The 17,042-nt window shown below is 35.8% G+C and overlaps 1 protein-coding gene across 1 annotated transcript in view; it reads left to right on the top strand.

Annotated features, from left to right (window-relative positions):
* The window catches only part of LOC118197678 (uncharacterized), a 69,382-nt gene extending 52,395 nt beyond the window's left edge, over nt 1–16,987 (top strand). Inside the window, exons 7-9 of the mRNA XM_035369215.2 lie at nt 5,452–5,609; nt 14,611–15,615; nt 16,574–16,987. Of these exons, the coding sequence (XP_035225106.1) occupies nt 5,452–5,609; nt 14,611–15,612 (1,160 nt within the window). The 3' untranslated portion in view covers nt 15,613–15,615; nt 16,574–16,987. The remainder of the gene's footprint in view (nt 1–5,451; nt 5,610–14,610; nt 15,616–16,573) is intronic.
* The last annotated feature ends 55 nt before the right edge of the window (nt 16,988–17,042 follow it).

Raw genomic sequence — 17,042 nt, 5'->3', positions numbered from 1 at the left:
TGTAATTTACGAAATAAAGAACAATTATGATGTAAAGGGTATCAAAATTTACAAAAAAAAGCTTAATATTTGTTTACTTTTTTAAACATTTCTTTCAATGTAAGTTGTTTAAGTTGCTTCGTTTTTTATGTGATAATACATTCTCTTTAATTCTATAAACAGACATAATTTCTTGTTCAGTTACAGAGTTCCGCTGTTCAAGTCCTATAATTGCTGTGTCGAGAATACCGACTAATTTGTCAATCGAAATTTTTTCGTTTTCAATAACCTCTGTCACTTTCTTCGCTATCGGAAGCGAATTATAATGAGGAGGCATTTGATTTAAATCATATCAAAGACTGAGTACATAGACATGAAATACTACATTGAGTAAGCAATTATAAGTCAAATAAAATAAAAACATCTGCCCTTAAGATAAGGATAGTGCTGACAGATCAACTTCCAATTCATTGCAGGCCCCCACAGCGTTAAAGATAAACAAAGTTTACATAAACAAACGTTAAAGTTTAGATAAACAGACGTTAAAGTTTAGATAAACAAAGCATATGCCTTTATCCATTTTTTGCAGCAATTCCACTTTTTGTTTAATGGACTCCGAAAGATACTTTCGCTTTGTATATCCTTTACATATTAGTAAATATATATTGGAAATTCTATTTGACATAATCAAAAGTTCAAGCTTACTTTTATAAAATTGCTCTAACAGTCTTCAAAAAATAATAATCCGGATCCAATTCGAAGATTAAGGAACAACGCAATCTGCAACATTAACTGAAATAGATAATTAGATAATTTTAGCTTAGCTTATCCCGCCCGTTATACATTAAACGCGCATTCGTAAACGTATTTTGCGCACGCGCACATGCAAATTCGTAGCGGTAAAGGTCAACACGACGCATGCGCAGAAAGCTTTTAGCTTTGAGGTCCGGATTATGGGTGTCCGAATTAACGACTTTTGACTGTAATATACAATCAAAGTACGATAGAAAAATGAGTGCGCCCCAGTGCAGAATGTGATACCTAAAATGTTAAGAAAAACAATCAAAATTCCAGGATTAGCCTTAAAAAAAAGGGAGGTCTGGCCCACTCTATACTCAATAAGATACAATAAATTGAAATGACAATAAATGACTGATAATGTACAAAATATAAGTGATGTAAAAATCGTGTAGAATGGCTCCAGACTCAAAAAAGAAAAAAGGAAAAAAAAAAAAAGTTAAAAATTCTAATAAAAACCTTTAGTTTTGAAAAAAGGGGGGAAGGGGCTGGGGCAGCTTAAATTTTAATAAAAAAATTGAACTTTAAAAAACTTATATTAACAAACAAAATTAATCAAAATGAAAATAAATGGTGATAAAATACCCCCAAATTAGAGAAAAGTTAAAAAAATTAAAATTTTTTTAAAAAAACGTCCGTAATATCATTCCACATGCCAAAGAAACAACTAAGGAGCCAGAATGGCACAACAAACTGTAACAATCGATTATCTGAAAGAAAGCGCCATCCCAGATGCCCTGTAGCGCTAATATGCTTTAACTCCAAATTGCTGTCATCTGCGACTTCGGTGGTGTCAAGCTGGAACTCATCAGAGAGCGCATTTGACATCTTTTGTGTCCTCAGTTGAAAGTTGTTTCTGTCTTGGTGTCGGTGACGGTGGTGTGCTGTTTAAAAGGCGACCAGTTAAGCGTTTGGAATCGAGGTGTCTACGGTTGTAGACACTTTGGACATATACTAGGAGTATTTTCCTGTAACAGCAGGAGCACTCTCGTCATTATCCCACATACCTTGACAGTAAACTTGTACATCAGACTCATGACATCACTGGCCGTGCTCCCATTCGTGCGCAATAATCCAGGTGGATTTTTCCAACAGGATAACGATCGTCCCCATGCTGCTGCTATCACCCAGCATGCTCTTCAGAGTTTTGACATGTTGCCTTGCCCTGCGAGATCAATCGATCTTTCACTCATCGTACATGTATGTGACATGATTGGACGATAAATCCAGCATCATCCACAACGAGAATGAACCGTTGCTGAGTTGACTGTGAGTGCGACAGTCACGGAACGTCATCCCACAAAATGTCATATGACGCCTGTACAGCACAATGCATGCACGTTTGTATGCTTGCATTCTACATTGTGGCAACTACAGTGGTTGTTAATGTACCACCATTTCACATTTGAAGCCCTTGTATTTGCATATACTGTGTGACCTTGAAATATTAATCAAATAAGTATGTTACCTAGACCTTGTCTATTTTCATTCCTCGAAACTAATTTTCCATTTCGTGTTGGGATTTCATTTTCAATCACTGTATATAAATGTTTATGTAAGATAAAAAATATAAAGTTAAAAATTGGGAACTATAATTTACCCTTTTAATTCTTGATTTTAATTTGCCTACGTTCCCTTCCTGAACTCTACTAAGTGCGTCATCTGAAAACTATTCTGTTTCTTGTTTATGAAATCATGCTGCAGTGTGACAGCTCTTGTCCAATCGGTTTAAAGGAAATTTTTACTATAAATACCACCGCTACTATTGCGCAACCCTTTTCTCAGGTTCGTCTAGCTTCTACTAGCCCAGTATAGTTTCCTGCCACGCCATCGTCTTTTGTCTAAAAAAGAGATGCAAGATGTATAGGTTATGTGTGCATATCTCATCCATAATAAAAATATGTGAATTAATATTGTGTCTCAGGAAGAACTTTAGCCAGCAATAAAATTACCCTTGATTCGGCCACATCTGTCTGTGAATGTCAGCCTTGTATCTATGCATTAAAGCCTCTGCAAGTAATTACGATGCAGATAAAAAGCTCATCTTCAACAGTTATCTAGCCAATCAACCAATCATCACTTTACACCCCCATTATTTATTTGTTTATATGTGTATTATATTGTTGCTTTCGTGGGTTTGGAATAATTGACAACAACACTTGATGAAGAATCAAAACACAATTTATTCGTCGGTATTACACAGGAGAGTTAAAAAGACACGTTCACAGTCATCGAAAAACTATGATAAACACTCTGGAACAATCAGGAACGCAGCCTGCAGGCTACAAATTTGAAGACAGTTTCACCGCAAAGCACTAAATTACAGCTGCCGATTCACTTCAGTCACTCTCAAGCTAATCTCTAAATTCAAAACACTATTACTGAACTCAACATACTCTCAACTACTCTACTCAAGTACAGGCTGGGTACATCTAGCTTTTAACCTGCCTTCGAGAACATTCCCGAGGAAACCCACTTAGAATGCGTTCTAAAATGTTTTCGCTCTGTCTAGGGCCGCCAAACTGGCGATTTCGTGCCAAATCTGGCAACCCTGCCACTTTACTGGTAACCCTAACCCTGCTTTGCGGGGAAACTATCTTACCACACATGGGCATTTCGTAATAATATTCAGAAAGAAATGGGATTTAATTTGTAGGCATCGCTATTATTTTGTTGTTAGATGACTTTAGTTTTACGACATGATTGATAAATTACATTAAAAAAAAATCTCATTTATGATTATATACTTACTTTTATTGTGCCGACAAGAGTAAACTAAACTATGAAAAATATCAGAATGGTAAATAGTTGCCATGAAAATAACAACAAATACAGGAAAAAAAAAACTATTTTAGTTATGTGTTAATTGGCCACATGCGAGAAATTGAGAAATGGTGTCGTACCTGGAGAACCTGTATCAACGTCACCAAATCACAGCTTTTGCTTAACGGACGACATAGATGTCGCGGCGCGAAATGAACTGGAAGTTGATCTGTCAGCACTATCGTTATCTTCAAGGCAGATGTTTTTATTTTATTCGGCTTATAATTCCTTACTAAATGTAGTATTTAATCTCGATGTACTCCGTCTTTGATATGATTTAAATCAAATTCCTCGTCATTATAAATATCACGAATACAAATCAAATAGTTTTCTGGTTGCAATTTTCTAATTTCGGCTACGTAAGGTACGCATGCGCGCGTTGAAGGAAATGTTTAATAAAGTAAACAAATAAATATTAAGCTTCTTTTTTTTGTAAATTTTGATACCCTTTAGATCATAATTGCTCATTATTTTCTAAATTATGGTTTCATATTTTCAACTTCATAATTTCTGCATGCCATCTTATAAAAGATTTAAACTGATGATCTATAATCCGGAAAAATCGAACCGGAGTCCCGACGAGTCCGGATTAAAGACTTTTGACTGTAGTAGATTTTGACGTGTCTCTACTTGCTTTGTGTTCAGTTCTACTGGTTGATCACACTGTGTGTAAAGAGAAGGAACTTCATATTTCAAAATTGGGTATAAAATATGTTTTCGATAATATGTGGAGTTGATCTTAACATTTTTCTCCACTCTCTTTATTTTTAATTTGTCGTTATATCAAAAGACAGCAACAATCATTAATCACTTTGAAAAACTTTCTATAGATTCTTTGAACTATGTTTTAAGATTTTTTGCTTCTCTTTGATGATGATAAATGGATGTCTTTTTATTGAGGTCATTTATTTAAACATATCCAAGATTCATCTATTGTGTCAACATTTTTCCATTTTTGTCCGAATAATTGTTTCTCATAGGGAATTCTGCAGCGCGTTCTGCTTTCGGCGATATATCGCGGAGAAAGACGGTGCGCATTATGTTTTCTTCCACCTTTTTAAGATTCAAACCAGCATTAATCACTTTATTTACAGTCGACACTGGACATTTTAATGATTTTGCAACTGTTCTTTGACTTCGAAGATTTTCTTTTAACATTAAAGTTCTTACCTTTGCAACATTCGAAACATTCCGTTTCTTCCTTGGATATGTATTTTGAACAATTTTTCTCCTTGAAGCAAAACTTTGACATTTTTCTCCTTTCTTATAGACAATATTATCTATCGTTGCTTTAGATATCGAAAAATCACGGCTTTCACAGCATTTTTTAATAACTGAGTATGAATAATTTTCTTCAGAAAGAGCACAAACATAGCCTTCCGTACATTGCTTCTTTAAAAGTACCATTTTGCATGACAACAAAATTGTCGAATAGCAGACGATAATTTACACTTTAAAAAATATATTTTATATATAGTTAGAAAACTTTTTCCATGCAAACGAATTTTTTTTTTATAAAAAGGCAAAGTTGTCTAAAAAATGCGCGGACAGTCTCTGTATAACTGCTTTTACGTCATTCTTCTAACTCTGTATATAGGATAGCTTGATGAATTCTGACCCTTATAATCTCTCATTTTCTCATCAATAGCATACTTCGGTTTGCCTGTGGTCCATTTTCTTCTTTTTGGTCAAAAAGAATTGTTTTGAAACCTCACAATCAAGCGACAATGATAACATACAGTGAAATATTATTGTTTAATTTGCTACTGTTAACCTTTCAATAACAGAATAATCTTCAAAGATGGTTTTTTAATGCTAATTAATACTTTCACCCTTCTTACCATCTATTAGAATGCTGGCACTTGTTAGACAGTTTGCTGCAACCGGACCAGTTCAAGCGCCTTCATGCCGAGGAAGTTTTAGTGCATCCATGGTTTACGAGAAATCCTTATTTCAATAGCAGATTGTCAAGGGAGCCACAGGATCTCGCAAAGAAATATCACCATGAAGTAAATCATTCTGCTGTTGCATTTTTTTCCTAGTTTTTAAATATAATCAAATATTTCTAAATACAAAATATTAAATTATAGTTATATTTTATAGTTACATTATTAAGTTTTTAATGTCTTCGCTTCTAGTGTATCGTATATAGTAATAGATATACTTCAGTTTCCCTCCATGGGCCCATCATATCAAAAGGAGTGCGAGAACTAAGTATTACTGGTTGCTCGCTGTATCATGGTTGATACACTGATAGGGCATGTTTCATTTTAAATTTTAAATGTGCATAAATATTATCAGAATGCTGCAAAACCTTCTCAAATGGAATGAATGTCTTAAGTTTAACCTTGTTATTATGAATAAATATATGTTATTATATTCTATGAATGTGTTAGGTTTTCATTTTAAATTAACCTGTTGTTATGATTTTGGTCTTTAATATAACTTATCCTTTCTGTATTCCTCACCAGAATGCAAAATAGTTCTGTGTATTTAAGGTAAGGTTTTCTTCATCTTGAGAGAGAATGTATTCTGGCATTTGCGCGCTACGTGGTTAGTTTCTGCCAGCTCTACAAAGCATAAACATTGATTAACCGTGCCCAGCAGGAAATTTGATTACCCTCATCAACGGGACCCACTTGTCCTTTGTTAAACATATAAGGAAATAAAGTAATAGAGTAAGGAAGGAAAACATATATCCTAAAAAACACAAACCCTCACTTACATGCATGCACGCAAACTAATTTGCATTCTAGCGGGAAAACGGAAAGAGAGAAGTGATGGTAAAGTTTCCAAACATAAAATAACTGATTCAGAAGTCAAACAACAAAAATTTTGCGCTTTTGCAGCTGACGATGGTGGTTCGGTAAAACCATCGAAACTAGTCCTGTGAAAATTTGAAAATATAATGCTGATTTTTGTTGTTTGACTTCTGAATTAGTATTTGTTCGGCGTGGCGTATTATTTTGTCTTAATTATAAAATAACTGGTTGAATAAATTAAATAAACCTCACAAGTAACTTTTAATTTATTATAGTTATATTTCGGCTATTGTTTTAAATTTGTGACTGTCCAGCTTTTTGCACACGAAAACATGGAAAACACGTCGCTTATTGATTTCAGTAATTCCACTCCATGGGTCCTCCGTCGATGCGGAGGAAGGGCGGCAACGAAAGAGTGAGCTTATTCCCTTTTCGTGGTTAATCCAGTCCGACGTCCCCCGAGCTGGCACATATATTGGAAGTGGCCAGTATGGTGGAAATTAGCTTCCCTCACAGTGATTAGAATCATTGTCTAAATGATGATCTGCTCAGGCTCGATAAGTTCTGTAAAGGGCCGTTCACACTTGGGCTTATCTGAGCTAACGAAGACATCTATCAATAGACGACGCAGCTCCGAAACCAGGTTTTCCTCACAGCGGAGTGAGCTGAAATATCTGAACTTCACGTACAGTGGAGCTAGTCGATACATGGAGTTGACTGCATTAGCTCAGATAAATCCCAGTGTGAATGGCTCTTTAGGGTACTGTCAAATCTGTTTCGACCTCCCGGGATCGCCTTCGCGCGAGAGGCTATAAATACCTTGTCGTGGCCTGTTAGACGATCAAGGTATGGATGGATCTTGTGCTGCTGTAATGTCATCGATAACTCGGTTAATATTGTTACGAATTTGGTATTTAAAAAGCTAATGTTAGTTCAATTATAAATTAAATGGTTTTATTTCTCGCGCAGTGCAGCGCGTGACGAATATTAAAAGAAAGCTAAGCCGGAAAAATTAAAAATACAAGAGCGCGTGCGTTAAATAAATAAATATCTCTTTTTGATTTCGAGAAAGTGCTGGAAAATTCTAGCGCGTGATTTTAAAATCTTATAAAAGGAGGAAAACATCTCAGTTTGTAGTTAGTAGTTGCTTAGTTTGTTGTTGTTTAGAAAACTACTGTTGTTGATTGTAGCGAATTCGCGGATTAGCGTTCTTTAGCTGTTTTGAATTACGTTCTATTGACATTTGAGTAGTTAAAAGAAAACTACTGTGAGATATTGTAATACTGCATGATAATTTGAGAAAATTTAAGCATTTTTGTTGTGATAATAATAAATTTTTGTTCATTTTTCATCGGACTTGTGCATTCATTTCATAACGAACCCGTACGCACGCAACAATTTTTGGTGTCAGAAGTGGGGTTTGAATGCCAATAACAAGAGCGATGGAAGAACAATTGAGGCAGCTCATTAGTGCTTTTGCTGCATTCCAAGAAAAGATGGAAGCTGGCCAAGCATCATTTAAGGAAGAAATGAAATTGGGCCAGGAATCCGTTAAGGAAGAAATGAAATTGGGCCAGGAATCCGTTAAGGACGAAATGAAAGCCGTTCAAGCTGGTCAAGAAGAAATGAAAAGAGAAATTACTTGCATAATAGAAAATAAATTTGAAGCTATGGAAGGCAGAATTGACGCAGTTGAAAATAAAGTTGGACATATTGAAGAAAGAGTTTCTTCGGTGAAAGAAGAAATAGAAGAAAGAGTTTCTTCCGTAAAAGAACAAATTGATGAGAGAGTTTCTGCAGTTGCCAAAGAAATGGATACTTTAAAGAAATTCGTAGCGTCGGCAGGGAGCAGGAGTGTTGATTTTAAATTCTTACCAATGCCTGCTCCTCCACCTCTGAAGCTATCCACATATGATGGGAAGACCTCCTGGCAGGTGTATAAGACACAATTTTCTATCGTGGCGGATGCGAATGGATGGGATTCCCAAGCTAAGGCCTGTCATCTCGCCGCTTCTCTAAGAGCCGACGCAGCGGATATCCTTCAGACTCTTCCCGAAAACAAAAGGTTAGATTTCGAAGCTCTGTCCGGCGCCTTGGAGTTGCGCTTTGGGGAGAAGTGTTTAAAAGACTACAGCAGGCTCCAATTAAAATCTCGTCAACAGAAGCCTACCGCAACACTTCAGGAGCTCGCCGCGGATGTTGAAAGGCTGTCCCATCTCGCCTTTTCGGAATGCCCGACAGAAACAAGGGAAATCCTGTCCTTGCAATACTTTATCGACGGCATCCGAGATACTGAAATACAGAAAGCTCTACGAATGGCGGATGTAAAAGATTTAAAAAGTGCTCTAGTGTACGCCATGAAATTTGAGGCAGCCCAGCAAGCCACTCGTCGAGACCGCTACCCAGTTAGAGCTGTGCGAGTCCATGAGCCAGTGGATCAACTGATGGCTCGTTTAGATGATTTAGCCAGACAAGTCGAAGATTTGATACGGAGTAGCAGTGAGAACAAAGTGGCTGTAAGATGTTGGAGATGTGGTTCTGAAGGTCACCTACGACGGCATTGCAGAACACCCCAGGGCACGGATAATGAAACGGATGAGTTGACAAGACCAGTGAATGCTTTAAGACGGAATAGTGGTGAAACAAAACCGACCCTAAAGTGCTGGAATTGCGGTGTTGAAGGCCACCTACGAAGGAACTGCAGAACTCCCCAGAGCACGGAAAATAAGGCATACGATTTAAACAGACAATTAAATGCCACGGGAAGGAAAAGGACTGACAAGAAACCAAAGTGCTGGAACTGTGGAGCTGAAGGCCACGTACGAAAGAATTGGAGAACACCCCAGGGTACGAAAATTGAGACAATTTCTGAGCAACGACGCAGGAAAGAAATTAATGACCATATCAAGGAACGGAGGTTGCCAGATAATGAAAAACCCTGTTTTAAAGCGCTTAAGATCTCTATAGTGAGTGGCAACAATAACGGACTGTCCATCAATGGGAATATCGATGGAGTTCATTGCAATATGATCATTGACACAGGAGCTAATGTTACCATCATTAGGAAAGATTTAGCTGAACAGTTAAAAGATAAACTTAATTGGACGCCATCCTGTGTTACCCTTCAGACTGCGTCTGGTGACAAGATCGACATAACTGGGAAGTTAAACGTAAACATCACGTTTGGAAGTGCCGCCTACCATCACACGGCATATGTGGCGGATATTACAGATCCATGCATACTCGGATTGGACTTTTTAAGGAAATACAATTTTTCCTTAGATTTCAAAAACAATAAGCTGCTTTCAGCATCTGATGGCATGACTATCCATCCTCAAAAGGGATCCTCGCCTGGAAATGTCGACGCCTTGTCCGAAAGATCGAGCTTGGGAAGCTGCCGAAATCATACCAGGGTCGAAAAGAAACTCAAGACTACCAGCTATTCTCCATCCCAGAAGCTCTTCGGTCGAGACCTTCGTCTGCCTTGTGACCGCCTGTTTAGTCGCCCTACGGATGCGCCTTCATCGCCTGAGGAACACATCCAAGATGCCCAGGCCCGGTTTGAGGGGATGCACCGTTCTGCACGAAAGCGAGTCAACTTGGCGACGGAGAAAATGAAGACCAGATGCGACACAAGAGCTACTAGACATAGATCCAACAAAGGAGACAAGGTATGGTTGTGGAACCCGATTCAACGAAAAGGACTGAGTCCTAAATTACAGTCACCTTCGGATGGTCCATATACAGTACTGAACACGAATGACGCCGTGGTTCGGATCCGTGAGTCTTCGAACTCTTACGACAGGTTAGCTCATTACTATGGCCATAGTACGTAATGTAAATAATTGTAAATAGTATCAGACCATGGTCCTTTTTGTTTTTAAATGTGTATTTGATTTGATTTGTATTTAGTATTTGATTTGCATTTAGTATTTGTTTTGTATTTAGTATTTGATAGCATTTGATTTGTTTAAGTTAGTTATTGCATTTATTGTTTATGTTGTTTGATATTGTAATGTAATGTTTATGCCTCAGTTGCAATTATGCCACAGTTGTAAGTTTAGCTTCCTGTCCAGGGATTGTACTGCCCGGGACGTGCAGTCCTTGGGAAGGGGGCAGTGTTACGAATTTGGTATTTAAAAAGCTAATGTTAGTTCAATTATAAATTAAATGGTTTTATTTCTCGCGCAGTGCAGCGCGTGACGAATATTAAAAGAAAGCTAAGCCGGAAAAATTAAAAATACAAGAGCGCGTGCGTTAAATAAATAAATATCTCTTTTTGATTTCGAGAAAGTGCTGGAAAATTCTAGCGCGTGATTTTAAAATCTTATAAAAGGAGGAAAACATCTCAGTTTGTAGTTAGGAGTTGCTTATTTTGTTGTTGTTTAGAAAACTACTGTTGTTGATTGTAGCGAATTCGCGGATTAGCGTTCTTTAGCTGTTTTGAATTACGTTCTATTGACATTTGAGTAGTTAAAAGAAAACTACTGTGAGATATTGTAATACTGCATGATAATTTGAGAAAATTTAAGCATTTTTGTTGTGATAATAATAAATTTTTGTTCATTTTTCATCGGACTTGTGCATTCATTTCATAACGAACCCGTACGCACGCAACAATATGATCAAACTGTTACAGAATAAATTTTTAAATTAAAAGTTACCAGATAATAGATAAATTCGCCAATTAAGGTCAAAATAGATTATAAAAATTGTTAAGGTGCAGAGTTATCGCCAAGTGAGAAGTTTAGTCGCCAAGGAGCTTAGTTTCTAGAATCATGATGATATTTACTAGTATACAACTTTAGCTATGCAGCTTTTACCAATTAATTTGTAATTTGCCCTAAGGCGTCGGCATACCATAAAAGTTGACACAAGCGCTTTTGATTTCAGTTAACTATTTAAAAGTAGGCAAAAAAGCAGCCTTAGATTGGCATGCATTTTGAATAACTCCACCCATTCTGAAGGTTATAGATTCAGTAGAATGGTATAGCACAAGGGTATCCGTTACATTACGCACTTACCCTCTCAAAAACTGTTGATTTAAGAAAGAAATTCCGGTAGTAACTTGTAAAGGCATCTAAATCAGACAGAGCGATCAGACACAAGATTTTCTTCTTTAGGAGCAAAATATATTCTGCTCAAAAAACAAAATCTCTGAAAACATCTAAGACAAATTAAGGTTACGTCATCTATCAAATAATTTCCAAAAACCCTAAAAACAGTTCGTAAATGAACAGATACTACGGTCAGTTCATACACAAACTTTAGCATTTTTCTAACTAAAATACTATAAAAATACCTATTAATATGTTTCTTGATTTTTTTTATATTAAATTAATTAAATTATATTGCTCTTTCGGAGGATATTTTTTCTCATTGGTTAATATCATCATTCATTCGGTTAATGTTTATGGTTAAAAGAACCATGGAAAAACGTGATTACATTCGGCGGTGCCTACTGTATACAAAAATTTATCTGTAAAAGAAGAAATTTTAAACACTCTTAAAAAAACAATTTTAAGAAATTACGAGTGAATATTAATACAGGATTTGATGTACATCAAAAGACTGATATTTTATTAACCTTTCATCATAAATAACATAATAATGCAAAAGAAAATAAATAAATATCATGTGTTGTACTAAAAAGTGTACACGTATTGTCAGTTATCACTAAATAATAGAGTTTTTGCAGCCATTATTAGCTTATCATTCCTGCATCTTTGTTTATCCTCCAGCTGGTCGAGGCTGTAGGGGAAAATGTTGGAATTCATCGTGATCGCAGACTGATGAATAAGAAAAATAAATCTTAACTTTCCTGGTGATAAAGGTCTCTGACATTTCCTACCATGACATAAGGACTCTCGGACGTTTTGAAATGGCGTACTTTCGTGGCTATCGCGAATGTTCGACGTATTTCAAAACGCCCAAGATTCTATGCGAAGCCCACGTTACGATATTTCGGATAATTTCATCTCCAGGAAAGTCATGACTTTTAAGCTTGTCCTTAATGTCAATTTGCGATCCCAATGTATTCATGTTTTCCATCCTAATAGCTTTGCAGGTAGCTGTCGACGATTTTCCCGCGATACCCTCAAACAACCTCCTATCTTGATAGGATTGCATTTCCGACCCTGCATTGCTATGGGATTTCGAGTCATCTAAATGTACCAAACGTTTCCTAGAAGTTTGTTCCTGTAGTTTTGAATCACCTACAGGCCTTTAAAGCTTAAACCAAAGAATAGGAAGCCCAGAATAATAGTTTATAATAAGAAATAAGAATTTGCACAGGATGCAAATTAAACTTACATCCCGTGCATTATTGAAGAGATTTTTTCCATATTACTTTATTTAGTAGAAAACTTAAAAAGCAACTTCACTGATCTGTGCCGTAATTCCGCAATATATCAACTGGGAGACATGAAATTCATACTACAGGGGTCACAATGTAGTACTTGAAGGATGAGGGAAGTATAGTATTAAAAATATGACTAGGACGCATACAGTAAGGAATGAACAGAAAAAGGCTTCATTGACAGAATAGTGTTAGTACAAAAAACTGTCTATCTAAGAGGTAGAACAACAATATAAAAAATCTTAGGGACAAACCTTTCTAAATGGAATGGTTGCATTGCACCGTCTGTCGATATTCAGCACGAGCTTATATAACAGTTCTTGGAGTAAGAGTTCCAATTCTTCAATGAGCATCTCTTTCAGTTGTTTGTTCTCTGGAGTGTAAGATCGTGCCACAAGGTGTCTCACTAAAGTATCAAAAGGACTTAAATTAGACAAGCACTTGGTTAATCCAATCTATGGATATCTTTCCTTTCCAGGAGCTAATGAACAACATTGGTCCTCTGTGCCCAGAGCATTGTCATCCATAAAAACAAAATCGGGACCAATGGCACCTCGGAAAAGACACACGTGGTGGAGGATAACTTCATTACAGTAACAATCCGGTAAGTGAACCCCTATCTCGACATCAGCTGATGCTGAGAGTTGTTTGTCAGGCTGAAATGGCTCTTATCTGTAAAAAGGACATGACTCCATTGATGAGATGTCCAGTCTTTGTATTCTCTACACCACTGTAAAGGGCGCCGCCCATGGGCTGCTGACAATGACATTCAGCATTTAGTAAGGTGGGCGATTAGACTATCTTTATGAAGTCGTCAGGTAGTAAACTGGGACAGTTGTCGTCCGTAACTGCTTGAGGAATGATGCCTGCTGTCAAATTTCGATCTGTTTTTCAATATATTGGTTATCAGTTAATTTTGTTTTCCTTGGCTGATGACCATCAACCTTTCTTACAGCTATACCTGTCATTTGGAAATCTTTCCAACTTCATGAAATAACACTTTCTTCCATCAGTCCCAAACTCTTGGGCGACAAACGTCAAACTATGTTTCTCCTAAAGCTTGTCAATTATTCTACCACGTTAAAGGCGTCCTGATGATTTCTAGCCATACTGCACGTACAATTTCACGTGTAGAAGAATACCTCGAAATGCGCCTTCCTTTTAAGTTGCCTTGCACTGCGTGCATTGACTCCTCGCGTTTTGCGAGCTCTGACATAACCCTCTGATGGCATGGTACTAATATTTGCAAACTCAATCACCTTTTTACAGAGTTGGCTTTTCATTGTACTGATCGCAAAAAGTCCTTTTCAATCATTTTATGCTTGCATGGTGAAAAATTAATTTGTTGCTTAAGTTTTGAACACTGGTGTATATTAATAATTAAAATTCATGAATAATTACGTTAATATATACTGCTGTTACTTGTATGTGTGGAATAATCCTATATCTCTACATCTATTAAATAGTACGTAAATCTGAGATTTGTTGTATATAAAAATTTGGTTACAAATATAATTATTTTAGATATCAGCTTCGTATTCTCCTAGTTCATTGTTACCCAAAAGCACCAGAGGGTTAGTAGAGACGAGTTTGTACTGTAAAAAGAGGGTTGCCTTCGTGGAAGATGCTGCATCAGAAACTGGTTTATAATTGTGCTGCATTTGGAAAGAAAAGCCCACATCCCCAAAAAAACTTGGCAGCTTATATAAGGGCCAAAAATTGAATACAGAACTTCGTAATTTGTATCACCTTAGACAGCTGTTGGGCTTTTTTCAGTTCAGGATATAAGTTAATATTTATAATCTTCATCAATGTTTGTTTACCTTCTGCATATCCATAGCGCTTTATCTAGTTCAAACATGGTAAAATTTGTGACTTATGTTTTAACAGGTTGTGAAATATCTTGCCAACAAATTGCATATTTCAAAAGAATCTCTGGCTGCACGTCTGAAGAGCAGCAACAGGGCTGCTGCACTGTATTTTATGGTTCGTGACAGTTTAGTGAAAGATAGTCTCTATCCACCAAGATTGTATGAAGACTCTTTTCTTTACCATTTCGAGTGCTGGAAGAAGGTTTATTCTCATGCAGAACAAGAAGAAATTGAAAAATATAGGAAATTATTATCCAAAAATGAATTAAGTATGCCTTACAGACCATATCGAGAAGATAATGAAAAAACCCAGGGTGCTGACCGTGCTACAGATAAATTTATACTTAATGGGAGAACAGACGACTTAAATCCCCGGATCGAAAAGGAATTTACAGTAGAAAGCACAGTACAAGTCACTAGTGCCAGACAAAATCAAGGAAGAAATGCAATGGGTTTTCGCAACCCTCAAATGCAGCAGACATCGGTTAAAATATCAAAAACTACAAACCTAGCTAGTGGTGATAACCAGTACATTGCCCAAAATCGAAGCGCATTTTCTCAACCGTTTCGATCATACAAAGCGAATCGGCCAACAAATACGAAATGTCTTCGGACTTCTCAAAACAACACACTAAATGAAAAATCTGACGCTGGCGAGAAATTGGAAACCCGAAATATGAATCACAATGATATTGCAAAGGAAGCATATTCCAATAAATATATAACTAAATCCATTAATACAGTTGATGTAAAACCTAATCAAATTAAAACTTTACAAGATGCTGTACCAGAAGAACCCCACTTGAGAGAGGCAGTTTCTGATTCCAAAGAAGATAACGACAATACTTCGGCAAATGCAAGGAAAAATCAAAGTTTCCCGAAACAGAGAAGTAAAATCCCAATTCTAGACATCCATTGCCAAAGGTCACGAGAATTTGTGCGAAAACCTCGACTATGTAATACCATTCATGAAAGTTACAAAAAGAACAACACTACAGAGAAAGCACAAAATAGGAACTAAATGGTAAGTTGGCCTTTCTCAATAACTCATACATATCTGACGTAACTGTTTAGATATTTATATGCATTTAGAACTAAAATATTACATTCAAATATAGAATATTCATGAAAGTAAGTTTTAGATGAATTTTCAAAACTGTATTCATTACTGCAAATTTAGGTTGTTTATCAGTTTACTGCAAATTTAGATCAATTATTATATTTACGTTAGTATAGTAGTAGTTACAGTAAATTTAAGTTAGCAAGTTTTTTAAAATGATTTTGTTTATTGACTTTAAGCTTTTAAACTAAAGACCTCGGAAACTCGTGAAATCGCAAAAATAACGACCATCAAATTTCAGGGCAACGATCATTCTGTAAAACTCTCTGAATCCAATAACGACCTGAACAATACGATGACAGACGACTGGTCGGGGTAACCCTAACCAATATGATGACACTCGTGTTGGTCAAGGTTAACAGAGTTTACTTGAAGAGATATTCTGAATATCACACGGTCAGAAATCTCTTAGTTCTTCATGCAAAAGACGAAACATTTCCATACCAGAGTATTGCTATGGTGAATTTTAAAAAGCACATTAATTCTACTGTGGTATATGCGCTATCGACGAAGTAGATTTAATTCTATTCAATAAGTTTAAATGAAATGCAGGAAAATGTGTATAATTTAATATTCCGTGCAAGGAAGGCATGTGGTGTACACATCAGATTTTTTTTTTTTTTTTAAACGTACACCAGAGGTTTTGATTTCTCAGTGCTTTAGTAGTGTGTTTAAATGCATGCATGCCAAATATTAAAAGACCACTATTCACAAAGGGATGCAATTAAATACAAGCTGTCATTATACATTTATTTATATATGTAAATTTTAAAATTTACTTTAATAAATAAATGAATAAAACAACATATTGTGGCATTTTCATTTTAAAATTACATTCAATATACTCTTCCTTTTCTTTCAGACTGAAAATGCTGCAATTGCAGAGCAAAACTTAATCCTGAAGTGCAGAGACAAAATTTATGTATAAATGGAACTGAAATTCTTTTAAATTAACAACTACAAAATTAAACAAAATCTGTTTCTATGAAGAAATTTTAACTTTAAATTATGCCTAACTTCTATACTTTTGATAACAATTTGGATCAATTTTTTATCAATTTTGAAGGAAAAAAATCAAAAATTAAATACACTGTTAAAAGAGTTATCAAATTCCTAATATCAATCAGAAAGGTTTTAAGGTTTAAAATTTTAATTTATTATAGTCATAATTCAAATAAATTTTCAAATTAAATTAAAAAGGACTTTCATAATTAACATTTTTTTAAACCAAATGTAGGAAATGCATTATAACCTTAAACTATGATTGCATGAAAGTTCAAAATCTATATATGTTATTTTTAGATGTTTATATTATAAATATAAAATTTACA

Source organism: Stegodyphus dumicola, chromosome 2 (assembly GCF_044657685.1).
Source record: "Stegodyphus dumicola isolate Sdum_Otavi_A_Nest chromosome 2, ASM4465768v1".
Lineage (NCBI taxonomy): Eukaryota > Metazoa > Arthropoda > Arachnida > Araneae > Eresidae > Stegodyphus > Stegodyphus dumicola.
This window is presented reverse-complemented; position numbering and strand designations above follow the sequence as displayed.